General features: G+C 38.5%; 2 protein-coding genes across 10 annotated transcripts in view; one reads left to right on the top strand and one right to left on the bottom strand.

Annotated features, from left to right (window-relative positions):
* Positions 1-10,257: 10,257 nt before the first annotated feature.
* LOC124948701 (large proline-rich protein BAG6) lies at positions 10,258-17,543 on the bottom strand. 9 transcript variants are annotated; one of them, XM_047492766.1, is made up of 21 exons: positions 17,234-17,543; positions 17,056-17,151; positions 16,202-16,322; positions 15,889-16,098; positions 15,605-15,803; positions 15,404-15,522; positions 15,197-15,338; positions 14,956-15,079; positions 14,686-14,886; positions 14,410-14,620; positions 14,207-14,326; positions 13,832-14,060; positions 13,483-13,736; positions 13,189-13,350; positions 13,021-13,102; positions 12,780-12,897; positions 12,405-12,708; positions 12,185-12,318; positions 11,800-12,105; positions 11,556-11,663; positions 10,258-11,349 (listed from the first exon to the last, which is right to left on the bottom strand). In XM_047492766.1, the coding sequence occupies exons 2-21, from the start codon at positions 17,116-17,118 to the stop codon at positions 10,981-10,983; spliced, it is 3,576 nt and encodes a 1,191-aa protein (XP_047348722.1). In that variant the 5' UTR covers positions 17,119-17,151; positions 17,234-17,543; the 3' UTR covers positions 10,258-10,980. The 9 variants fall into 9 exon arrangements, with proteins under 9 accessions (XP_047348722.1, XP_047348678.1, XP_047348703.1 ...); XM_047492722.1 differs by having other exon boundaries at positions 10,258-11,403; positions 14,692-14,886; positions 17,234-17,541; XM_047492747.1 differs by having other exon boundaries at positions 10,258-11,403; positions 14,234-14,326; positions 17,234-17,540.
* A 6,106-nt stretch (positions 17,544-23,649) lies between these two features.
* Positions 23,650-26,797, top strand: part of LOC124956420 (protein artichoke-like) — a 12,501-nt gene continuing 9,353 nt past the window's right edge. The window contains exon 1 of the mRNA XM_047512215.1: positions 23,650-25,137. Coding sequence (XP_047368171.1) covers positions 24,746-25,137 — 392 coding nt within the window. The 5' untranslated portion in view covers positions 23,650-24,745. The remainder of the gene's footprint in view (positions 25,138-26,797) is intronic.

Below are 26,797 nucleotides of genomic sequence, written 5' to 3'. Positions count from 1 at the left end.
TATGTAGATCTCTTTTTCTAAGTTTTATACAATAATAGTTGGGTGGTCGTTATCGTATACTTTTATCTTAGCCGTGTGCGAACGAGTCTAAACAAAACGGCGTTTCGTTCGACCTTGCATCAAAAAACCACTTTGTTATCGCTCTTTTCTAGGTTCGACAAATTTTTTTTTTTTTTTTTTTTTTTTTTTTTTTTCATTTTTTCTTTTTTTTTCTTCTCAACGTCATCATAATTATACGACACTCATAGTTCCGTCAAAGTTATTCATCACTGTTAAACCCGAACGACGATAGCGTTGATTGCGTTCTACTTGGAATGGATAGAAACAGTGTATAAGATCACGTAAGTTTACAAGGATTCGCAAACATATCGTAAACGTAATGATAGGCTAGTACTCGAGGAGAACAACAACGACAATGACGATCGTTATATCGTCGTGGAAAAATGTCGCCGTCTGTCGAAGCTCTATCGTCACGTAAATTCTTCCTCGATATCTCTCCCACGACTTATCGACGTGTCGTACTCGTCGCACGGATAAAGCTTCGAAAGAATTACTTTATTCCTATCAGATATATATATATATATATATATATATATATATATGTGTATATACATTTTGTCCATATAATACATATGTATATACGTAGGTATGTACGTAGACACGTATAGAGGACGTATTAAAGGTAAGATAAGAGTTATCGGATTGTTGACTTCCGAACGAACGACTTCTCGATATATCATCGTTCAAGTAGATCGTTCTAGTCATCGACTATTTACGCTTGTAATTCACTCCGCAAAATTCCGCTATGGATCTTTATCCGTTCTTTAAGAGCCATCTAATAGATGGTGATATGCGTGATAAATCATAAAGAAAATAGAAAGGATCGCATTTTTAAATACGTCATTTCTCTATCCGAATGAAGACATTTTCTAAAGCGTTATTACGACGATCGTTTTCATCGTGAAACATTTCATTTCAATCCGGGGCAATCCACGATCTTAGCTCGAAAGAGAAATGTTAAAGTTTACGTGACACTTTTGATAGCCCGGCGCGTATCGACCCGGTGGTTATCCATAGTCTCTCGACGGAGTTCATTTGTGCGAAATTTTTAGACTTTGCGGTTACGGTTCGAAGGTCTATCGTATGACGAAGAAAAAGAAAAGAAAAGAAAAAGAAAAGGAAAGGAATAGAAATTGTTTCAAGAAATTTCATCGACGGTCATAAAATTTCGTCGGACATTAATCCATATAACCTTGGACAAAAGAATAGCACGCGCGTACTATCGTTGGGTGGATAAAATCAAATTCGACGAATGATATATAAAAATAATACGCAATAGTAATATAATATATAAGTGATATGATGTAAGAGTATCTAATGGTAATATAATATAACTTTATAATAGTATCTAATTTTGTTGAAAATACCGATCATTCTTAGTTCGAAATGAATGACGTTCGAAGATCAAGAAGGTATGTATGACTTGAAACAACTCTTGACGTTTCGGAAATGTCAGATGGTAACGTTAGAAAGGATGAATTCGTTCGTAAAGCCACGTTTGAATGTAAACGGGAATCGTCGTTACGAGCGTCGAACTCGATGGACCGACGTAACGTGGCAAACGTATGAACTTCATCTCGCCCAGTATGAGAATATGTTGCAGATATACCTATGTTCGGCTCGCTCTTGTTGTATCCGTATTTGTATACACGCATATATGTGGAATATCGTAGGACGTGTAGGAGAGAATGTATATACCAATGTATACGTGCATGTACGCATTCATCTATGTATGTATATGTACGTAGGTAGGGTGGCGCGTCATTGGCAGCGTCATTGTGCTCCGCATCGTGCTCCCGTACATACGTACGTACGTACGTACGTACGTACGTATAGAGAGAGATACATAGGTGCAGTTGCCTTGTTGGAAAGCGTGTTTATTGGTTAATTGCATCATTCTTGCCAAGTGCTCGGCTGCCAATTGGCTCGGCCATCAATCGGTGCGTGGTAGGTACACGTCCGCTCGATATCCGACGAAAGCGTTTCGCGTTACAGAGACGTCAGGATCGTATTCGATCGTGTTTGCGCCCACGCACGAGAGATGCTCGTCGATCGTCGATAATTTACCAAGATATTAACAAAAATCAACATCTATTAAGAGCATAAAGCTTATTAAACCCTTATTAACTTAGTCTTATATAGATATATACTTTTTACGTATTATTATTTTTCGATGTATATATCCATTTTCGTTCTTTTTCTTAATTTTCTTAAACTTAACGTTGAAAAACAATCCCTTTTAAACTCGACGATGGAACATATTAAAAATTTCATCGACACGCATTATACAAAGAGAAATACTTTGAAGCCGATCGTATTATTTACTTGTGTTCGATAGATGTAATCGTCCTCGAAGTAGGACGAGAGAAGACCCTCGTGAATTTTTGATAGTACCAGCTAGTGTATCAGATTACACGCTACCTCGTTTAATAGATCGATCGTTTGCGGATTTTATCGTAAAACGTTGGACTACCGACAACTATGTACGTGAGTTTATTCGCGGAGAGACTTCTTCTCTCCTCCGAGTAGATTCCACGTCATCGATATTTCATATTCTTGTTTCCGATCTTACGATAAGGATCGATTTATTTCGAAATATATCTGCCTTGTAAAGATTAAAGAAGTTTCATAGGTCGATCCTTCGATACCCCAAGAGAGAATTATTTTTATACTATATATATACTATATATATATGTATGTATGTATATAAATGTTTAATTATCTATTTTCTATTCGATAATCAACTTTGTGATTACATAAATACGTAAATATATACATATATCGTAATTGTTATGCGTAAGAGGCATATGATATTGGTGCGAATCAAAAGGCATTATATTCGATAGGAAGATCGTAGTAACACAATGATATCTCTATCGAAAGGTATAATAGGAATAACAGATATCCGAACATTCGAAGAGGGAAAATCTTTGGTGAACAGTGAGAGTATCCCTCTCTTTCTCTCCCTCTCTCTCTCTACATGGATAATACACGTGTAGGAATATCGGTCGGTAGCTTTGACGATTAATCATCGATAGTTCGTTAGCCTTCCACCACGACGGATGGAAAACCTCGTGGAGAGAAACGATCCGATATATTGTATAGAGTAGAGTCGCTCGAATCGTATCTCTAAAGTCGCTTTTGCGGAACGAAACTCGTTAACTCTTTCTCTCTGTCGTTCCACTGTCGCGTAGCTCTGAAACGGCTCGACACGATAAAAATATTCTTCTATCAGTATTGCTCTTTAACATTTCTTTTTCTTTCTTGTTTTTAAATTTATCGAACGAACGGCGACCCTATTAAAACCGATAGATTTTTATAATTTCGAATATATAACATTGAGGGAAATAAATCATTATCTTTTTTGTAATACTTTCTTAATATTTTCTTGAAAAGACAGACGGACAGACAGATAGATAGATGGACTGACAGACAGACAGACAGACAGACGGACAGACAGACAGACAGACAGACAGACAGACAGACAGACAGATAGATAGAGAGAGAGAGAGAGAGAGTGAGAAAGAGGGCAAGAGGGAGATACTTGGTGATGAGCCAAGGATGATAAACGGAGGCTTGGAACTCTACTCTCAGGAACGTAGTATGCGTCGTGTATCGAAAAAAATACGTTGCCATGCGGTAAACTCTTAACAGGGCGCTCTACCGTAGCGGTGAGTGTAATATAAAAGAGCGAACGAGCGAACGAGAAGGAAAGAGAGAAAGAGAGAGAGAGAGAGAGAGAGAGAGAGAGAAGGCATTATAAGAAAGGAAAAAAAGGAAGGTGGAACGTCGGTGGAAGCCGAGGACGAGGGTTTTCGTCGCTGCATCGAAGCGGGGCGAAATGACATTACGTACCGCGAAGGCGCGATGCAGAAAAAGCTCTCGAGCCTCGAGCGACGCTTCGTCGTCGTCGTCGTCGACGGTAACGAAGAGAAGGAAATGGAGAGAGAGAGAGAGAGAGAGAGAGAGAGAGTGAGGGAGGGGAAGGGAGAGGGTGGTGGAGGAACGGGGAGGATGATGGCGGTGACGACGACGACGACGGTGGTAAAAAAGCGCTCGAAAAGTTCCGCTATCCAGCTCGAACGCTCTCGCCCGGATTCGAGCCTCGTGATTATATTCCTCTTTCCCTCTCTCCCTTTTTCTCTCTCTCTCTCTCTCTCTCTCCTCCTCATCCATCGTACCTCCGTGTTACATGCGTGTGCCGCGTACAGGTTAGTTTGACAAATTTTTCTCGACAGATGCTACCCCTCTCTTGGTAGGAAAAAAGAAAAAAAAATAAAATTCAAATTTTCGTTACACCGTCTGGACGGGTGAGAATAGTTATTGAAAATGACTGGGTGCTTTTTAGTTAATACAGTTTTTCGTCACTTTTTCTTCGTTCTTTCGTATCTTTGAATAAAAAATGTTTTGGACCAGGTTAGACGTTCTAATAGAAATTGACATTGACGTGATTGTACGAACATTTTGGTTTCACCTTTATACATCGTAAAGGAAATTTTTCATTTAGAACTATTCGAAAGGATCTTCTGTTTAGCGAGAAAAAAGAACTGGAAGATCGGGGGTGGAGGGGAGGGGGGGGGGGATAGAAAGGTGATAAAAAGAAAAGAAAAAGAACAGAAGAAAAAGAAAAAACGGCGCGAGCGTAAATTCGCTAAAGCGTATGACGAGGGAGAATGGAAAATGGCTGATCGATGGAAGATCAAATTTGCCGAAGCGCGCGTATTTCGAATATCCGGAGTTCCTCTTTGGTTAAGGACGTCGAAAGCGGAAAAGAAAAGGAAAAAAGACAGAGACAGACAGAGAGAGAGAGAGAGATATAGAGAGAAAGAGAGAAACGAAGCCGTTTCCACGTAAGCAAAAAACGAGAATATTCGGACGGAATAAGCGCGCGCACCTTCGTCAATTTGATTGGACTTTTAGCGAGAGGAGGTAGATAGGTAGGTAGGTAGGTAGGTAGGTAGGTAGGTAGGTAGATAGATAGGTAGGTCCTCGTACTATCTATCGACGGGGAGCATAATTTCCCGAGCGGCGTGGAAACGGGCCGCAAGAGAGTAAACGGGAAACCGCTCACTTTTTCCTATCCGTCAGAATAAAGGAGATAGAAGAGAGCGAGAGAGAGAGAGAGAGAGAGAGAGAGAGAGAGTAAGAGAAGAGTCGGGAGAATAGAGTCGGGAAATCGAGAGGCAAGAAGATGCGCTCGAAAGAAGAAGGAACGAAGACGGAACGAAGCCGAAGAGCGGAGGAAGCTGGTACACGGTGCGAAATGCTCTTCACTGATTTCCTTCTCTAAATATGGCTGCCTTCGACATATATCCAGTCCCTCTCTTTCTATCTGATTCACTCTCCTAGTCTACCATCTCCGTCCTTTGTGGGGGCTCTGGTTCACCCCCGTTCCGATAACCACCACTACTACCATCACCATCACCACTGAGAAAGAGAGAGAGAGAGAGAAAGAGAGGGAGAGAGAGAAAGAGAGAAGCGAGTCTGCTTGGCCGAAGTTCTACTTGATTGCCAAGGCGTCTTAACCTCGGCCCCGAACGTTTGTCCGCGCGGAGAAACCCAAGTATCTTCTCGTCTCGTCGAAAGCGTACGTAGTGCGTTCGTAGATCGGCCTATAAGAATCGCTTGTACGTTCGCGCGGCCAACCTCGTAACGGGAAAAAGTAGTGGGCGACGCCCAAACACGAATAAAGAGGCGTCGTCGACGATGAAAAAGGCCAATCCTGCCGGAAGAAGGCGAACCAGTCGACCAACTACGGCACTCCGATCGCAATCCAGACCGTTGCTCGTTCAGTCCGCGCGGACTCTTTCTGTCTCTCTTATCGTCTCCTCTTACCGTCTCTTTCTATCTCCCTCGCACCCAAGCTCGCTACGACCTTTATTATGTGCCTTTCCTACGCTGTGTGGGCCCGTGTACCGTGCGCGCATAGACGCGGTTATAACCGAGAGCAAGGTGGCTATACCTTCTTCTCCTTTCTCTCTCTCTCTCTTTCTCTTTCTGTCTCTCTCTCTCTCTCTCTCTCACTCTCTCACTCTCTCTATCTCTCTATCTCTCTTTCGCTCGCTCTCTCTTCAATACGGAGAGATCCTGCACGTTGAGAAACGCCGAAGGAGGGAATCTCCTCTTCTCGTAAGCGAGACAAGGAATAAAGAGAGAGAGAGAGAAAGAGAGAGAGAGAGAGAGAAAAGGACGACGCGAAACGACGAACGAACGTTTCCGTAGCACGAACCGCGAAGAGAGAAAAAAAATCAAAAGAAAAGAAAATGTTCGACGGGATAGCGGCACCCAGCCACTTACAGATCCAAACTCTCCTTCTTCGACCAATTAATACCACACCGCCTTTCGATCCCTCGTGACTTCCGAAAACTCTTTTCTCTCCTTTCTCTCTCTCTCTCTCTCTCTCTCTCTCTCTCTCTCTCTCATTCTTTCTCTTTTTTATCGGTGTCCTTTTTATTTCCCAAGAACCGACGGTCATCGTGTATATATGAGACTGTAGCGAATAAAAAATTGTAAACGTGTTCTAGATACAGGTACAAGAGAGGAGACAAAGCAAAGTAAACGGTCTTTCATTTTTTTTTTTTTTCTTTTCTTTTCCTCTCGCTTATTCATAAAAAGTATATTCGGTTTTTCGATCGACGAATTTTTTTTTCTTCTTTTTTCTCTTTCTTTCTTGTTTCGATCGAGTTTTTCTGATCGACAGTTTTTTCGATTGACACCTTTTTATTTATTTATTTCTTTTTTTTTTTTTCGATCTACGACGGCTTATTCATTTGACAGTTTTTTTTTTCCCGAACTATCTTAAAAAATTACTCGCTTGCGAATCCGTTCAAAGGGATTAACGCTTGGAAATTGATGAAAAAAAAAAAAAAAAAAAAAAAAAAAAAAGAAGGAAAATAGAGTAAAAAGCAACCAAAAGAAAGGAAAGAAAAAAGAATCTTGTAAATTTTTGTCGAATTTAATTATTGTATATGCGTGCGTACATAGATGTATATATATATATAGGTTAAGTTGGAACGAAATAGGGGAGCCTGGGAGGGAGGAAAAGAGGAGACAATTGTGTGCAGTTCATCGAAAGAAGTCAAAGGCAGCTAACTCGTCGAGCGATCAATTAGAAAAGCGCGGTACACGTCGAGGAATTAAATCGCGAAGCGGAACGATAGGCGTCGTCCAATGATGATTCGCGAAACAACGAAATACCGCGTACCGTGAATTTGGCTATCACGCGTTTCGAGTTCGGTCGAGTTCGTTGAAAAATAGTGCATTGGCAAAAAAGCCGAGAAACAATCGTCCGCCCTGCTGCCACCGTTGTCCGTGGGAGTCCGTCGGCTTCGAGCTCTCGTCTCGTGTAACCAACACGCCTACCGATTTTATACCGTTACGCTCGTATTTACGAATGCGCCAAAGAGCGCGTCGGCTTACCATCACGGTCATTCGATTTTCACGAAATATCCGAAAAATTGCTCGTTCGATCGCTCTCAGATATATATCTATTTGCACGCACGCATATACATGTACGTATGTATGCAATATATATATATATATATATATATATATATGGGCCCGATGATTATGAAAGTGGTATAACAATAATTCAAATATTTATCCTACGCATTTTTGTTTTCGCACATACTGTTCTTAAAAATTTTTTAAATTGCATCAAGAGAATTATTTTTCAATAAAATAATATTACAGTGCGTACTTACTTTTTCTTAACGTTTGCCATTGTAGAAATATAATTTTTAAATAATTTAAATATTCTCTTTCATAATAATCGGCTATATACCATTATTGTATAAGCATATACCGTGCGTTAAGTTTTATTATTTTACTTGCAACGTTTCGAAAGTATTTTATTAATAAGATATTTTTCTCCTTGGATAGATTAGTACGTCTAACTTTGAACAAAAATATGCATACACACACACACACACGCACATATATATATATATATATATATATATACATATATAATCCTTCTAGAAAAATATAATTATTGAAAAATTGATTGATTTTTATTGCTTGAAGAGCGTTGCGAAAATTTGATTTGATAGTTTTTAAGCGTACAAGCCTCCTGGACATTGGTATTCACGCGTCGTCGGTTCGCTCGTTTTACGAGAAATATATCTCGTTATCGTTCCATGCATCAACTTGTCGTCCAACGATAACACGGAATGAGACAGAAAAGGATGGGAGAGGACAGCTTTTCATATCAAGGGTGTTTAATTTCGTTAACATCAATGGTAATTCGTTTAACGACTTTTGTTTCGCGTGACTTACGATCCAATATGGCCGATTGTGATTTAGAGTTGCACCGTTAACTGCACCAAACTCCGGCTTACACCTTTGCAAATTTATTTTCTACGAAATATTTTATCGAACGAACGAACGAATGAACGACCTTCCATGCTCAACGACCCAAAATTTTTATCGAATTAACAAAACGGTACTTGTAGTTTTCTTTTCTTTTTCTTTTTTTTTTTATCCTTTTTCTTTCTATTTTTTTTTTCTTTTTTTCTTTTTTTTTTTCTTTTTTTTTTCTTTTTTTTTCACTTTTTTTTTTTTTTACAAGATTTTCTTTCCGACGAATGTTAACCTTGTGAAAGTGAAAGCTAGGATTTGAATTAAATTAGAAATGTGAACGTACTCGAGCAAAATATGATATAAATCTTTGCGTTATTTATATATCACGATTTTTCATTTATAATTAGATATAATTAGAGAGATAGATGTACGGATCCTCTCTATTTGTATAGTTTCATCGAAATTGTTATTTATGTATGTATAAAGAAGATACGATCGTGCCATCTGCGATCTTATTCTTGTACTACATGGCAAACCGAAAGATTTCTATCTTGCATTCGAACTAAAGAACATAGAAATTAATTGGCTAGAGAACTATTACCGGAATTCTAAGAATGGAATTTCTCGAAGTCTTCGAATTACTTAAATACATACATACGTTCTTTATTTTTCTGCTAACATTTTGTTGCTTATGCATATTGTTAGAATGTATAAGAAATTAATACTTGTTAAAAATCTATTCAAAAATGTTTTCCATTGTATTACTAATTTATATTCTTCCATTAAGTTTAAACTCGATGGTCTCAAAAACGATGTAAAAGTAGTGGCGTCCTAAATAAATACGAATTCGTATTGGTCAAATCTAATTCTTCCCGTTGTTTTAAATAAATTTATTAATATTTTACTTTATATATATATATATATATATATATGTATGTATATATATATATATTATATATCACGGCCATGCTAGAAATACTTGTTAAATATTTTTTATAATTTTTACTATATACATATACAAGAGATATACTACTAATCGTTGTTAGACAAATAATAATTTTGTCGAGTGACACCATAAAAAACGAGAATGAATTCATTCGTTTAATTAACACACAAAGTTATTGTATTTCTTATATGAACCTTGTTCTAGTATAATATAATTGATAATAGGCGGACAGGGGCCAGGTTGGATTGGGGTGTCTTCTTTGTTCTGTATAAAAGTTATTTCCTAAATGATTCAAGGCTGAGATAATGAAAATATATATCTACAAAAATTACAAACGCATTTCAAGGTTTCTTTTTTCTTGGACTTTATAACGCATTATTTAACAAAGCGTACGCATTACAAACTAATATCTCCCATATACAGTATATAATTATAGAACACACACATTTAATATGACTTACTTTTAATATTAATTTATACGAGACAGAAGAAATTACCGACGAGTACACCGATAAAAATCGAAACATTTTATAGATTTCATTAATTTCGATATCAACGTTTACACTGCCATCAGATACGTCAAGGAAATATTTATTTGTATAAAGCGTTGGAAAATCAATTTTAAATATAATTATGCATGATTGAAGATTATACATTTAAGAAGAATTTTATATATATGTATATATATATATAATATATAATATATATATAATATATACATATATATATAATATATATATATATATAAAATTATTGTAATAATTATTATGGTAATAATGAAACTCTAATAATGAAAATAATAATAATAATAATAATAATAATAATATTAATAATAATAATAATAATAATAATAATAATAATAATAATAATAATAATAATGATAATGATAATAATAATGATAATAATAATGATAATAATAATCATACTAATAAGAGGGATGACAATGAGAGTATTATGATAATAATTATAATTGGTACATCAGATGAATTTGCTACACCTACAATTGTATAAGATTCTAATCGACAATAACTTTAATTTTGTCATAATAACAATACTTCTAGCGAGAAAGTTATTTCACTATTAAAAATGTATTGATGATATTATATCGGTACGCTTACAAGATGAATTACATCTTAATTCTTAGAGTATAAAGGTAGAGCGATGGTAGCAAATTGACTATATACTCTTCCTCTTTTTGTTGTTGTTTAATGTCGCACAAATACAGCAATAATGTTTGAACATATTTACAAAATGAAAGAGCGCTTTATACACCTGTAAAATAATATTTAAAGAAACCCTTCTCTATAAAAAAAAAAAAAAGAAACAAAAAAAAAAAAGAAACAAAAAAAAAGGAAAAAAATAAACAAAAAAAAAAAAAAATAAAAAAAATAAAAAAAAAAAAAAAAATAAGAATGAAAATCTTTGTAAAATACCAGGTAATATTGAAACACCTTTATAATTTCAAATAAAATGTGATATTATACATTAACGAATCTTCGTCTTAGTCATAAGTAGATTTGAAATATTAACGTGACAGAGCTAATACAATGTGTTATAGTTTATATGGTTTTTTCTTTTTTTTTTTTTTCGTGGTTATTGATTATTATGCTACCTAAGTCCTCCTAGATACTCTAAGTCACAAACACAGGCCATATGTATCTTCCTTTTTGTCATTACTTCGATGATCTCTCTTGATCTGAAAAATATTTAGTTGCATTCGGAAAGCGTAATGGATCTGGAAAGTCCGGGGTACCGTATCTGCGTGGATTTAAGCAGTCTCTGATAGCTTGACCAAAGGCACGCCTAACTCCAGGATCTGTTGCCACAGCAACGGCAGCCCCTTCGACTTCCTCGATACCAGCGCGACTAACGCCTTCTCTGACTAAACGCTCGACCGATGCAGTTATGGCCGAATGATTAGGAGTAGGACTGACTAATAATCGTGGTTTTTGTTGTTCGATAAGTTTGCGCCGTTTTGTTGGTAAACCACCTATGTATGCATCACTGAAAGTTGTTACGGCACCATTCGCCATTCCTTGCATCTGTAATTGTCGTCGTTGTCTTACTCCATCACGTGCGATTATAGGTATCCATTCCTACAATTATCATTTTAATCACCCCAAAGTAGAATTTTAATTCTCGTCAAAGTTCTTTTTTTTCTTTTCCTTTTATGTTTTTTTTTTTTTTCTTTTTTAAATTTGTTTTGTATTTTTAGCAAATTATTTATTTTTAGAATTTAATAGATTACCGAAGGTAATGCCTCGTGTCCTGGAAATGTTTCTGGAATATCTTCCCCTTCATCGGGTGCGGACGCTTCATTGTTAGACTTTTCTTCTACAGTTTCTGTTTCCATTGGCTGGGTCAAAAACAAAAAAAAAAAAAAAAAAAGAAGAAGAAAGAGAAATAATACGAATTATTTTTTTCGTACTAAAAACATCTTTTCATACGCATCTACAAAATGTTACTTTTATTATACAAGGTAAATGATTTACCTCATGTTGCGATTGTTGCTGTTGCTGTTGCGATTGCGATTGCGATTGCGATTGTTGTTGTTGCTGTTGTTGTTGTTGTTGTTGTTGCTGTTGCTGTGACTGTTCTTGCGTTGAACATGTCGATTCGTGCGATACCGTAGAAGATGACGATGTTGTTTGTGCATTAGTTTCTTTATATATGAGAAGTGGAAGAATTTCTGAATCCGGAGGTTGCGGAATACGTAGCGAGTAAGTGCGAAAGTGAACGATAAAACTATTCAACATCCATTGCCGAAAAGAGGGATTAACGGCGCCCAACATATTGCACTAAAGGAATGGCAAAGGAATTGTGGATATAAAATCGTAATTACATTTATCTTTAAATAATATTATCATCATAACTAACCATACAACTGCAAGCAACAGCCTCTAAACCTGCTTGTCCTCCACGAAGAGAGTATCGAAGTACAGCGCACAATTGTCTTCCCAAATTATTTATGATAGTTAATGTCTCTTCTCCGAATCTTCTGTCGTCGATAGCTATGAATATATATTAATATTGTATACGAAAAAAAAAAAAAAATTTCATACGCTATATTTTATATGTATAGAAATAATGAACTAACCGACATCGAGTATTAGTCTCAACATGTCTTTGCAATGACGTGACAATAATGATTCGATCGTAGCACAAATGTCTATGGACGAACTATTTCTGCCACTGGCATCCTCTTCCCTTTCCAAAAGTTGCTGAAGATGTGGTCTGATTTGTAATATTAAACGTTCTACTACTTGATCTCGTTCTTCGGGCATAGACGAATTGTTCATGATCACGCAGCATAAAAATCTTAACGGTACTCGAAGCCTAGCGATCGGTCCCGATCTTCCACGTCTTAGTCGAATTAAATCTTCCAAAGTCATATAACGTGCCTAGAACAATATTACCTATATTATTCTAGGCACATAATTATTTTTTTATTAATGCAACGATTTTTACTTACAATGAGCAAAGCAAGTTCAGCGAGTAAATTTTCTTCCGTAATATTTTCACGAGATTGTAGAGAGCCAATTTCTAATAAATTGGCCAGAGTTACATTTCCACCAACTACATTAGTACCCCTGTAATAAAGTTATTTTTATATAATTCTTTTTTCTCTTCCACCCCCCCCCTCTCACTCTCTCTCTCTCTCTCTCTCTCTCTCTCTCTTTAATACGGTACATTTGAAAAGCAAGGAAACATACCCATCTCCCATGATTCCTATATGAATATTTCCGCTGCCAACCATTTGCATTATATTTCCAAAGCTTTCCGGTAGATCAGGGCCTAAAGTGAAAAATATTTTCATTCACTATTATTATTACATTTGGTATGCGATATTGTTATGACGTCGCATGAAAAGATTGGATTACTACTGTTACTGTTAATGCTTATACTGGTTTGTTGTTGTCCACTGGTACCTCCTAGCATTTGACGTAATAAGTTCGCCAAAGGATTATTTGCGGCACCTTGGCTCGATGTTGCTGAAGTTGTGCTCGTAGAACTAGCGGTACTGCTTGCGGTAGATGTTGTTGCTGTAAAGTATAGAAACAAATTCAAATACTTTGTAGATATACGTATGAGTGAGTTTCTTTTTTTTTTCTTTTTTGTTTGTTTTTTTTTTTTTTTTTGACATCACCTTTACCATACTTAATATACGTATTTACCCGTTTGCGCCTGAGGTTGAGTTTCTTGTGCAGGCGTTTGACTGGCTCTGGTAGATTGTGAAGTGGCCGTGACATTCGGTGTACTAGTTGGAGTACGACGTACATGATGAGAATTGCAAGGAAGAAAAGGATCAAATTCGAGTCCTTGACCCATGCTCATTCCAACACCAAGCGGGTGCGATGGATGGAAAACATGTGGACGTGAGGTACTGCGTGTTTGAGTTGCAGTAGTTGGATGAGTGCCTACATTACTTCTATATTGAAAAATGTATTATTTAGCAATCATGAAAGTACAACGTACTCACGACTAAAACATAAATATTGAATACTTTACTATCATTGACATTACCGAGCTTGTGTGCTTTGAGCAGCATTAGTAGATGTACTATCCACGGTTGCCGCAACCGTTTGTTGGACTCCTGATGAAGTCGTAGCTGTGGTGCGTGTTGTTATCGGAACAGTGGCTATACCACCTTGCGCCATATGTCCAGCGACTGCTTGCATCAAATTTCGTAAAAAGTCAGGTGTGGGTGCCGAACCCCAAGGAAATATGCCAGCACCATTTCCATTCGTTCTTCCTATGAATGATACGAAGTTTAGAAATGTCATATATATATACACATATATATATATATATATATATATATATATATATATATATATATATGTATATCTATATATTAACTTTGTAATTTTCCAAAAAGTATCTGTAAAAGATACATGCCAGCATTGTTATTATTATTGTTTTCACCAGTCTGATTTTGTTCGCTTCCCAAAGAAGCTTCCGTGTTACTATCAGGACTGACTTCCATCAATACTTCTACGTTGTTCGGCAAGTCGAACACTGCCACGGAAGAATGACTTTAATATTCTTATCCAACACGTACATTTTTTATTAAATGCATGATTGTGTAAAGATAAAATTACCAAATTGCGATTGCGACGGTTCTTGCGGTCGCTGTTGTTCCGCCGGTTGAGATGGCGGTGTACTACTAGATTCTTGAGACTGATTATTATCCTCAGTTGTAACTTCGATCGATCCTGAAGCTACAACAATATCTGACGGTTGTTGTGCATTTGTGCTTTCTTCATTGCCATTATTATTATTTGCATTGCGACCGTGTAAACTGATATGAGCCTAAAAATCATATAGAATATAATTATCTGCACGTTATTAATATTTTTTTTTTGATTTATGCTCACCTCTACCTGGATCGGTACACCGGCTTGTACAATAGCAGAGTGTTGTATAATAATTGGCCGACATCTTAAATTTCTAGGTGGTTGCTGTCTCATATCAACGATTATATCGCTTAAAGCATGACACGAATGCGATATGTAATGTAAACATTCACTAACACCATCTACTATTCTTTGATTTTCTTCAACGCCTTCTGGCCCAGCCTAATCATTAATGATGTAAAATAATAAATATTTTTGATATTTATGAAATTTTCTTCTACGTGCACTTACTCCTGGAGGCAACGATGGATCAGCCAACATAAGTACACGGTAACGTTCGATGTACGGTCTTAAGCGATCTTGAGTACTCAACAATCTATCTAACAAGTATGCCATTTGTGGAGGTCGCGGCAACCTAATAAATATATAAATAGATAGATAGATAGATAGATAGATAGATAGGTAGATAAATAAATTCATGAGTCTTTTTCGATATATTTCACGATACAACCAGTGAAAATATATGTCTTACTGAGCGTGCGGCCGTCTATTATTTTGTCCACTCGCATTTAATGTTCCCTGTTGTTCACTTTGTGATTGCGCAGATGTTTCCATTTCAGCATCTTCTTGTGCCTCACTTGCAGTTCTTGCTTCATTAGCGTCATCATTGCTTCCTATATTAGATTTATCAAGTGTTAATACATTAATATTATACTTCCATGATTTATTACATTCTTACCCCTTAATAAGGTAACATTGCTGGCGCCAGAGGCAGAAATAACAACTCCTAATGCAGCCGTAACAGCTTCTGAAAGTCTAGTTCCAGCTGATTGTCGACCTTCTGCAGTTCTGAAAAGTCTACGCAGAGTTCCTTCTTTTATCAGGCAAGCATATCTATTTACAATAATTATTGATCAAAAATATTATTAAACGAACTTACTCTTCCTGATCCGTTTCTATTTCTTGTACTTGTATCTGCTGCGGTAATGGAGACTGATTATTCTCCGATGTATTTGGATGTAGAGGCGCTGTAGGATCGTCAAGACGATCCATTAATTCGTTCGCGCGATTCAGCATACGTTTTGCAACTATCAAACGGCTGTTTGATAGACTGTTACTTAATTGAGGCACAGGTAATCCTAATGTAATACAAATCAACGTTTTATTGCTGAATGTAAAATAAAAGAAGTTTATACAAATATTAACGTGATGAGCATTACTGACCATGTCCTTCGACTATTTCAGCTGGTACAGACATAGCACCTAAATACATAGCATTTCCATGCATTTGAGCATGACTGAAACGATAATGGGGTCTCTGTTGATTTTGCCATCCTTGGCTTTGTTGTCCTTGACTTTGTCCACTGTCATTGTTTCTTTGTCCAGGTTGAGGCGGTGCACTTTGCACCAAATGTATAACTTTACCATTAACATCTACGAGCATAATATCATTTCGTTAGAATGGCATCGATTGGATTGATCCAATGAATACATATTATTAATTATAAAATAAATATGAACATTAATAAAATCTTACCATAATCATTTAATTTTTTTTCGTCTTGAAGAACTCTTCCGCAATAAATAAGTCTCTGTGAATCAGCTGGCACAGCTACAGATTCTGCTATATGCTCTTTAAATCTACGTACTGTTATTTGCTGTGGAATGCAAAGTAACATATTAAACACATCTATTCTAATGTATCACGCATTTCGAATGTTCTAGAAAAATTTCTACATTCGAAATTATTTAAGGGGTGAGTGGGGTGGGGTGGGGTGGGGGGGGGTGGGCTGTTATGAACAATTCAGACCCAATATAATATCTACACTTTGTATTTATATATAATCTCTTATTATAAATAAATGTATGTAACATTATATGGAGTATAAGATGGAAGAGAGTAAAAAATCAATGAATAGATATAGCTCAGAATATTCTGTTATACAGAGGAGACCTTTGTCCATGTATTCATATACAATACAAAAGAAAAATGTCTTTACATCGAATATAATATATAATTGTTATTTGTTCGAGTAAAATAATAAAGAAAGGAGAAAAATTTGTTGATCAATATTTGTTCACAGATAAATTATATAATTTTATTTTTCTTTTCTCTTTCTTTTTTCTTTCTTCCTTTTTTAATCCAGCTTCTTAGATATGTCATAAATCGATAATTCCCTATGGTGGATAATTTCGAATCGATAAAATTAGTTTGGAGCATAATTCGTCGAACTAAAACTAGGCATATAGGAGAATGAAGAAGATGATGGGGAAGGGTAGGGGAGGATAGGATAGGGGGGGGGCGGAGGGTAGGGGAGGATAGGGTAGGTGAGGGGGAGGGAGGAGGGGAGGAGTGTACGGCCATAAAAATATTATAGACAATAAACTTACGTCGTCTTCCAAGGAGAAGGCATGATTCTGCGAATCTAAAGTCTTTACCGTAAGGTCGATCATGATAGATCACAGCGTAGGACGAATGGGCTAATACTAAAACAATCAAACAATTTCTATTACGATGTTATCACGAGATTATCGACGTTTCCAAATCGAATAATAGTCTCCCACTCACGATGCAGAAAGAGATGCAGGTATAACGCGAGAAAAAGGATTTCACAAGAGTTAGCAACGATGTCGACTACCGCACTATGGATAATATTCAACGAAGAAAATTACAACGAAATTAATCGGAGAAATGGCTCCGTTTAATGACGACAGCACGCTAAGACCTATTCACACCGTCCTCATCGCATCGTTCGACTTATTCGAATGATGATATTTCTGGGTGTCGATATTTCACAGTAACGGGCAACACGACACACGTTATTCTACCCAGAATTCGCTTTACTATCGATACAAGGTGTGCCACCAACATAAACGGCTGGCATTCCCTATGCGAAGCCGTCCTCCTTTTTTTTTTTTTCCCCCCTTTAGACTTCTTTTTTCCTTTCCCCTTTCTTCTTTACGTTAAAAAGCAGCGTCATCTATGTCTGCTGTGGCATTCCGATCGGCGTCATCAACCAGAGCTACGAAATAGATGAATGAGAACCACTGATCGATCCGAAGTTTCCTCAATATTTCACGAGATGGCGCTGGTTACACCGCGTGTCACCATGACTCTCTCTCCGTATCAATTTAAATCCCACGCCTCGCTTTTAGTGGTTTCATTTAAATTCCCATTGCGCGACGTAGATCGCGACGTGCGTAGATCAGCTGATTCGAAAACATTGTCGTGTATTAACGGCGACAAAAGGACGTAAGACACGGACTAAGGCGTGCAATTAGGAAAAGTACTGTCGTTGACTAGGAACATGGGACGCGCGTATATACCGGCGTTCCTAGCACGTCTAACGCATAATTATGCATAACACGAGATCTTAACGGTTGGTAGGTTGGTTGGTTGGTTGGTTGGTTGGTTGGTTGGTTGGTTGGCTGGTTGGTTGCTTGCTTGCTTGCTTGCCTCTTTGATGAGTCGTTTGAGTTACATTCGGTTGCATCGCATTGCATTGCGTTGCCTGGTTAATGTTTATTTTTTGTCGTTGACGAACGTAGAAATAATAACGTGGAGAGAGTACGCGGATCGCGATAAGAACCCTTAGCAAAATACCGTTCCGACGACGCGTCGCCTTCTCCATAAATGCTAATTAAGTATAATCTAACAACTCCTAAGTCCATTGATCGAATACATATTAAATTATATTAATTGACGTTCTACGACGAATTACAAATTATCGCGTTATCTCGTTCGTATGTATACGATTTGCAACAATGCTTAAGCACGAAGAGGGGCAGGGGAGAGGTGGGGAGGATAGGGGATACGCGTTCCCGTAGAAATAAGTAAGAGTGAAGTATTTAGACGATAAGTCGATAATTTTCTAAAGGAGACGATGGATCTCCGTGTTCGATTATCGATTATCATTTTCGATTCGATATTATTGTTTTTCTCTTGTTCTCGTTTTTTTCCTTCTTTTTCCTTTTCTTTTTTTCTTTTTCGGAAAGAAATGTCAGGAAGGGAGGACGACTTGGATGGGACGTTTCTGAATTTCCTGGATAAGTTGGCGCCTTCGGTGACCTCCTTAATGAGCGTGCTCGAGGAAGCCAAGCGTTTAACTGGCGCAATGGTTGCTGAGAGAGAGAGAGAGAGAGCTTTGCTCGGTGGGTGCTCCTCCCGCTCGTAAATTAATCCGCGAGGGATCAAGGCCCCGCGAGTAACAATGAACTTTTGGTGCCCTCATCGCGTCGCGTCGTCGCGAACAAATTCAATGTCGTCGAATCGCCGACGAATCGCTTATGTTATTTCTGTGTACGTTCATACATGTGCTCGCCGAGTATTTCTCTACGAATAAGTTCTCTCTCTCTCTCTCTCTCTCTCTCTCTCTCTTTCTCTCTTTCTCTTTCTTTCTTTCTAGTACGTTTTAGGAATAGAAAAATAAAAAGAAGCGAACGAGCGCGAGGTTCGAATTTTTGATGAAAGAATGCAACTTACCGATGCATCGTACGCGTCTACGAAAACAGCCGACCTCGAGACGTTTCGATCTCGCGTGAGATTCATACTGGGGGTGAAAAAAAACGAGAGGAAGAGAGAAAGAAAGAGAGAGAGAGAGAGAGAGAAAGGACTCCCGGCGATCGCATTATTCAGATTAGGGCATCGACTGAGAAACGGCTGCGCGGATATGCGAGAAGAAGCGTGTTCTATCTCTTTCTCTCTCTGTCTTTCTCTTACACACATGCAGTGAGGAGACGTGCGTACACATTTGTATCGGTGGAAGATAATGCGTCTGATCGTGCACAAGCGAAGAATGTTAATGGTGCTTCGGTTTTGTATGCAGGAAGTGACGGCCGTCTCTCGTGTCGTGTAGCGGGGCCTGGCGCCCGGTGTCCGCACGGAAAAAAGGCCCCTAACGTGCGTGCGATAAAGAAAAGAGAGAGAAAGAGAGAGAGAGAGAGAGAGAGAGGGGGGGAGAGAGAGTGGAGTATGAAAAATTGACGGATTCACCCGTAGCCGCGAACCGCGGAGAGCGGCAATAAGTTGCACTTTTAAATCTCATCGTAAACACGCGTCTATAGTGGCTCTCATGTTCGAACGATATTATTTTAAGGGATGTAATGCGATCGATTTGATACCATACGATAGTTTGTTGTAAAGCACATTAATAAAATTTCTTCGTCGATAATTAGAAATTTAAACGACGACAATAATTGATTAAGCATGTCGGTTTAATTATGGGAGACAATTTTCATCGATCGATTCATAGATTTTCATAAATATAAGCTTGGCAAAGAATGCCGGAAATGATCGATGGGAAATAATAAAATAATAAATGAAAAATATAACGATAAGTCGGGAGTTTATATGGATGGTTGTGTACAAAAGACCACGTGCGTGACGCGCCAAACTTTTGGCCGGTAGCTCAAGAGCATATGCCATATACATATACATACATACATACATACATACATATATATATATGTATTCTAATTCGCTACCGGTCTTTCTCGCCTCCTTCTTCATCGTTTTTCCCCCGTTTAAGGCCCCGTTCCTCGGGCCTGTTCTCTCCTCCTCATCGTCATCGTCGTATTTCTTTAACGACAAGAAAACGAGAAGTTCGCGTGCGTGTCTTGCTAGCTATGCAAAACGCAGAAAGATATCCAGGAGAGCTGCAGCACCAGCAACAGGCCGAGGGAGAAACGATATTAACCGCATCGAAAAGAGGAGCAAGAGGAAAAAGACGAGCGAACGAAGAGGACGATGGTGTTCGCGTGTCGGTGGTGTTGCCACTGCTGGAGAATCCGTGTCTCGGTGAAGGTGGCTCTGTGTGTGCGTTGGCGCCAGGTCGCATTCTCGCATTCGTTAACCAACACATCGAAGCCGTTAAACTTCTCCCCTTCTCTCCTTCTTTCTGCCGTGCTCGCGATCAAGTAGCTCGTGCCTTGTTCCTCTCGACGAGAGCTCCTTCTTCTTTTTCTTTTTCTCCTCTTTCCCCTTCTCTCTCTCTCTCTCTCTCTCTCTCTCTCTTTCTTTCTCTCTCTTTCTCTCTGTCTCTCACCATCCTCCATGTAGAGATATTAAGAGGAGCCACGGCTCCCGAATTTGCCAAGCGCGGGACGACGGTATCTCGATTTGTCCTCGTCTCGTTTGCACACCGCAGGTACGTGGCGAAACGACCGGTTTCTTCCTACGGTGCGTCCGACGCATCGATGTTTCGGCATGCAAAGTGTCCCCAAAGCGAACAGACAGAGAGATGGGATCGCCTTTGGAAGGAGCGAACGGAGGGTGGCTAAGAGATCCCTTTACGGATAAAAATTTTGTCAACAAAACGAGGATACGAATTGTGTCACGTCTTTATTATTACGAATTTCATTTGTAGAACGTCACATACGATACTATTTGTCTTTATATACCTAAGAAAATTTACTTTCAAAATGTTTATGTTGTTTTTCTTGGGGAAAAAAAAGAAGAAGAAAAAAAAAGAAAAGGAAACAACAGGAAATATTTACATACCCATTTACTTACTTACGTTTTTTGTCATTTTCGGACCACCCGGTATATTAGTTGCGAAAAGACAAGAGTAAAATATGTTCGTCAGTGAATATCGTTTTATCTCGAACGATCGAGCAAAAGTCGTGTCGTTGAGACACGACGCGTCACCGAGTCCGACACCTACCTAAATCTATAGCCGCGCGCTCTTAATAGCTACATCCGTCCGTCGTGACGCGGCTGACATCCGTAAAGATTGGAGTAGTAGCATCGTGACGAAGATGACGACGAAGACGACGACGAAGAACCGAACCCGGCATTCCAAAGGAGCTCACGTCGGTTCGTCCACCTCGAAATCCGTTCGCATCCTATCCTCGTTTTTCATTCGTTCTGAGTTGACGCCTCAAAAAATACCGGAGCCGACTAACCGAAAAGCGAAATCATTTTTTCATTTCTTTCCTTCTTTTTTTCTTGTCTTTTTTTTTCCCCCCCTTTATTTATTTCTTTACTTATTCATCTCCCTCCTTATTTCTTTTCCTTTACACTTGAGTTAACCGGCATTCGTAGGTAAGAATTCAGGACAGGGACAAGGCGACTTACCTGCGACAGAAATGGAGCATCGTACTTAGATTCGAGAGGAAGCGAAATAAAAAGAAAAAAGAAAGTGAGAGAGAGAGAGAGAGAGAGAGAGAGAGAGAGAGAGAAGAGCCACTAATGACTTCCTGGCACCGGCGACGTCTCCCGTCGAACTTTATTTATGGTTTTCAGGGCACTGTGAGCGCATACCGTGTGCGTGGCGCTTACCTTCAAGCTTTCTCTTTCTCTTTCTCTCTCTCTCTCTCTCTCTCTCTCTCTCTTTCTCTTCCCCTTCCCATCTCTTTCTCTAGACTAGAACGCAGAGATCTCATAATCGTACTCCTCGTAGTATTTGCCTTTCTAATTTTTTTCCTTGAATAATTATGTAGAAACGAGAGAAAGAGAAAGAGAAAGAGAGAGAGAGAGAGAAAAGAAAATTTATGTCAAAAAAATGTACTATCACATTGACAGGTGCAATTTAAAAATGATAATAATCATCGAATAACATGAGGTGTGTTCCGTCAGTAAATTCTTCCGCTTTGACTCGTAACCATATATCAAAAGGTCAAGTATCTATCTAATCTCACGAACGTCCTCTTCGAGAAACAACTAATGAAGCGACCAACGAAGCACGTGATGCTCGTATTTCCTTCCTGAATAGAAGAGAGCGAGAGAGAGAGAGAGAGAGGAGAGAGAGAAAGGTGGGAAGAAAAAAAGAGAGAAAGATGCTCGAATAAGATTGCTTCTCTTTTGAAAAAAAAAAAAAAGAAAAAGAAAAAGGAAAAAGAAATTGGTTATCAGGAATTCCTGACGATTAACGATTTTCTTCCGGCAAAAGTCGATGTAATATCGAATAAATATCGAAGAAACGATCGAACTGATTTTCATTCAAACGAAATAGACAATTATACGAGAGGAAAGGAGAGGAAGGATGACACTAAGTGAGACCTAAAGAGAGAGAGAGAGAGAGAGAGAGAGAGAGAGAGCGAGAATAGTTGAGGAAATTATCTGGTATTTTCTACACGGACCATGTAGTCAGCCGAAGCAAAGGTCAAAAGTTGAGCAACGCTCTTGTTATCGGTGTAAACACCGCGTTCGCATTTGCAACGATGCGATCGACGTTTTTCGCACGATCAACAAATTCTTTGGAAAGGTAGGAGAACGATCGAAGAAAATGATAAATGGCAGACGTATGAAATGAATATTAAAAAGAAAGCAAAAAAGAAAAAAAAAAAAGTGAAAAGAAAATGACGTATCTTTTTCTCTCTCTTTATCTCACTTTTTTCTTTTATTTGTTTGTTTATTTTTTTTTTTTTTTTTTTTTTTTTTTTTTTTTTTTTTTTTTCTTCTTAAGAGGAGATTTCCGACGAAAGGATCGATCTCGTAGGCCTTTCTTAAAGACTCGATTGACGGAAGACGGAATCTGCGGTTAGGACAACGCGGACATCCATCTGTATCTCTCTGTCTTTCTCTCTTTTTCTTCGTCTCTTTGTAAGCAGCACGGCTACCGAGTACGCGCTCGAGCCAAGGCGAGAGGAATAGAGTGGGAGAAAGACGGATAAGAGAACGAGACGAGGTCCAACGGAGGAGGACAGAGTAGGCCGGACTCGTCGTGAAGCAAGAGAGAGAAAGAGAGGGAGAGAGAGAGAGAGAGAGAGAGAGAGAGAGAGATAAAAGGAAAAAGATAGGAGACACTGGGTGCTAAGAAGAGAGAAAGAAAGAGCACGCATAACATACGGTCCATAAGTGTGTAGAGTCCTGCGAGGAGGAAAAGTAGAAGGAAGCAACGGCACAGGCACAATAGTAGTGGTAGTAATAGTAATAGTAGTCGTAGTCGTAATAGTAGTACTAGTAGCAGCAGCAGTAGCAACAAAAGCAGCGGTAGAAGCAGAAGTAACGAAGAAGGAGGAGGAGGAGGAGGAGGAGGAGGAGGAGGAGGAGGAAGAGGAGAAGAAGAAGAAGTCCGAGAGCGTTACCTCCCGGAGGCGCGGCGCCGACGACGTTTGCGACTATAAGTAAGTCTCGCGCGTCGCGTCGCGGCTTAATGCCATAGCCGCGTCCGTGGCGCCAAGAGGAGGGCCCCCTGGCGACGATAAGCCTTCTTGCTTGTCCGTCGCGAACAGAGAAAAAAAAGAGACAGAGAGAAAGAAAGAGACAGGGAGAGCGAGAGAGAGAGAGAGAGAGAGAGAGAGAGAGGGAGACAACGGGTAGCTTTCACCCGCGTTTTTGAGCAGAGCGTTATATACCCCGCGCGGGTTGTGGATCGCGACAGTGTAGATAATAGCGTGGACTAGTGCCGGTGGTGCACGTCTGGCTTGTTCAGTTAACGCAGTGTGTCCGCGACAGTCAGTGTGATTGTCAGTGATCTCCGTTCTTTTGATCTTTCATTTCGGTGTCAAATCGTTAATCGTGCTTTGTGTGTCATTGCATCGATTTCTCTTTTTATATTGTTATTATAGGAGAAGAAGAAGAAGAAGAAGAAGAAATAGAAGGAAAAGGATTAGACAAGGATAACATCGTTAAAAGAAAGATAAAAGAATCCTTTGGTGCTTGCCCTTTGTCATAAAGTTACCCTTTTCCAATTGGACGGTAGACTACTAGATCGAAGAGGGAGGTTTACGAGCTTTGAGTGATTCGACGAGGTACCCTCTCTATTAACCGCGAGGAAGTAAGCTTTCTCGGGATAGTAAGAGGAGGAAAAAGACGAAGAAGACGAAGAAGAAAAAGAAGAGGAAGAAGAAGAAAAGTAAAAGGAGGAGGATAAAGTAGAAGTGCTTTGAGAGATAATCGTGTTGTTCTTTTTCATTGTTTTCCTTTTTCCCTACTTCCAATTTCTTCTTCCTTTCCTTTCTCCTTTACTTTCTTCCTTCCCTTATAACTTTCTTTTTTCTTTCTTTCTTTCTTTCTTTCTTTCTTTCTTTCTTTCTTTCCTCACTACGTTTCGCGACAGTTCAACGAAGTCGTTCGTACCGCACGCGCGTGTCTCGTCCTCGGTCTCCCGCGAAGAAGACTGATATATACGTATATATCATGTCGGGGCTGCTTTACACGCTTCTCGGACTCGCCGCGAGTACGAGCCTCCACTGTGCCGTCAGGCGCGAAATCAGTCCGTGCACCTGCCGACAAGAGGAGTTCTCCAGTCCCGTTATCAATCCGGCTCAGGCCACGGCCAATGCCGGCAACAATGCTCCTCCGGCGCCTCCTCCTCCCCATCACGGAGGACACGGGGAACGCATCGAGGTCGTCTGCGAACGTATGGACTCCTTCGGGCAACTAGCTGATGCCCTTAGAGGGAAGTTCACCGCCGAACAACAAATCATCCTAAGAGTTTCTCATTCCAATCTCAGGGATATATCACGGCACGATTTCAAGGAGCTAAGAATGTCCATAACCAGGCTCGAACTAAATCACGATCATCTCGAGTGAGTTTGATAATTTTTATTTCCAATAAGATTAACCGTTGTTATAAATTTTTTTTTCTTCTTCCTCCTTAACGAGACCCCTGCGAAATTTTATTCTTTATCGCGAGAAAATTGATCGATTTATCGATATGATTTCGAAATAATTAATCGATTGACCAATCGATTAATCACGACCTCGTTTCGTGCTATCTCTCTTATCGTTCAATCGTGAGAAATGTTTTTCGCTAATACGTGAATATTTATCGATCTTTTTTAACCGATTGAAATCCGATTGATCTCATATCCGTGCGTACTTGATCGAATCGTCCCGAAGATTCTCTCTCTCTCTCTCTCTCTCTCTCTCTCTCTCTCTCTTTCTCTATCACGCGTTTGACGTTTGACGCGTGCGATATCATTCCTTCCACATCACCCTTTCCCATAACTTCGACTAACATTTTTCGTCAGCTGTGTTTCATCCAAATGCGATAACAACGATGACATTAGTATTTCTATATTATTTAACAGAAGGAATTCACGCGTGTTCACGAATATGATACGCATGTTGATAAAAGGAGTCTACTATCATTGCAAAATATCGTCGGCTATAATTTCGGACGTTGATTGGATGATGTTTCCATATAAACCAAAAGACATAATTATCAGTTGTCCTAATTTATCGAAAACAAAATAATATAATTGAATCGTTGCATGAAATCCCATAAAAAAAAAAAAAAAAAAAAAAAAAAAGAAAAAAAAAAAAAAAAAAGGGAAAAAGAAAAAAAAAAAAAAAAAAAAAAAAAAAAAAAAGAAAATAGATTCGTCGTCCGTCTGCTTCATGCGCGATATCCCTGAATTTTCTCGTTTCTTAGAAAAAATGATTCTTCGGATTTTTTTCCGAGCAACACAAAGGACGTGTACCGGTCTTCCTTGATTATCCTGCCGTGCATACCACGAGAAACGAAGGAAAATGAGAGTCCTTGAAATGCGGACGATCTTCGAGAAGGCGCGTTCTCACGAGCTAAGAAACATAGAGAAACACGAACGTAAGAATGGAGTCTCTTAATCGTTGACCTTTTCGAAAGAGTTATCTCGGGAAGCCCTGCATTTATCATCTTGCAATAATTAAATAACGAAACGCTCCGCGAACCAACGTTAAGTGAATAATCCTATGATAGTAATCGTACCCCCTTTTCGCAACAACCCATCTTCTACGTATGTATTTGTACTGCGATTTTTCGACTCTCGATTAAAAACAATTCATTTCAATTTTAATTTCTCCGAGATGAAGATGATTGAGATAATTGAAAATTTACGTCATTCATTTTTTCCTTTGACGATTAAAGTCAACTTTAATCAATCCTAAACTCACTTTAATCGCTAATCCTCTTGTTTACTTATAGATAAAACAAAATACAAAAATAAAGAAAAAAGCGAAGAAGAAAACAAAAAAAGAAAATAAAAACAAACAAAAAAAAAGAAAAAGAAAGAAAGAAAGAAAGAAAGAAAGAAAGAAATAAGAAGAAGAAGAAAAAATACAAAGACAACAAAAAATAAAAGAAAAAATTATAGATAAAACAAAATACAAAAATAAAGAAAAAAGCGAAGAAGAAAACAAAAAAAGAAAATAAAAACAAACAAAAAAAAAAGAAAAAGAAAGAAAGAAAGAAAGAAAGAAAGAAAG

Source organism: Vespa velutina, chromosome 1, assembly GCF_912470025.1.
Source record: "Vespa velutina chromosome 1, iVesVel2.1, whole genome shotgun sequence".
In the NCBI taxonomy this organism is placed as follows: domain Eukaryota; kingdom Metazoa; phylum Arthropoda; class Insecta; order Hymenoptera; family Vespidae; genus Vespa; species Vespa velutina.
Note: the sequence above shows the minus strand (reverse complement) of the source record. Positions and strands in the feature narration are given on the sequence as shown.

What these genes read in the sequence shown, in the direction of transcription:
- LOC124948701 (XM_047492705.1), bottom strand. Translation starts at nt 17,118, where the DNA reads ATGATCGACCTTACGGTAAAGACTTTAGATTCGCAGAATCATGCCTTC. An exon ending in AATAGACGGCCGCACGCTCA is followed by an intron (nt 15,080 to 15,196) that starts GTAAGACATATA and finishes TATATTTATTAG; the next exon opens with GTTGCCGCGACCTCCACAAA. An exon ending in ATAGGAATCATGGGAGATGG is followed by an intron (nt 12,898 to 13,020) that starts GTATGTTTCCTT and finishes ACTTTATTACAG; the next exon opens with GGGTACTAATGTAGTTGGTG.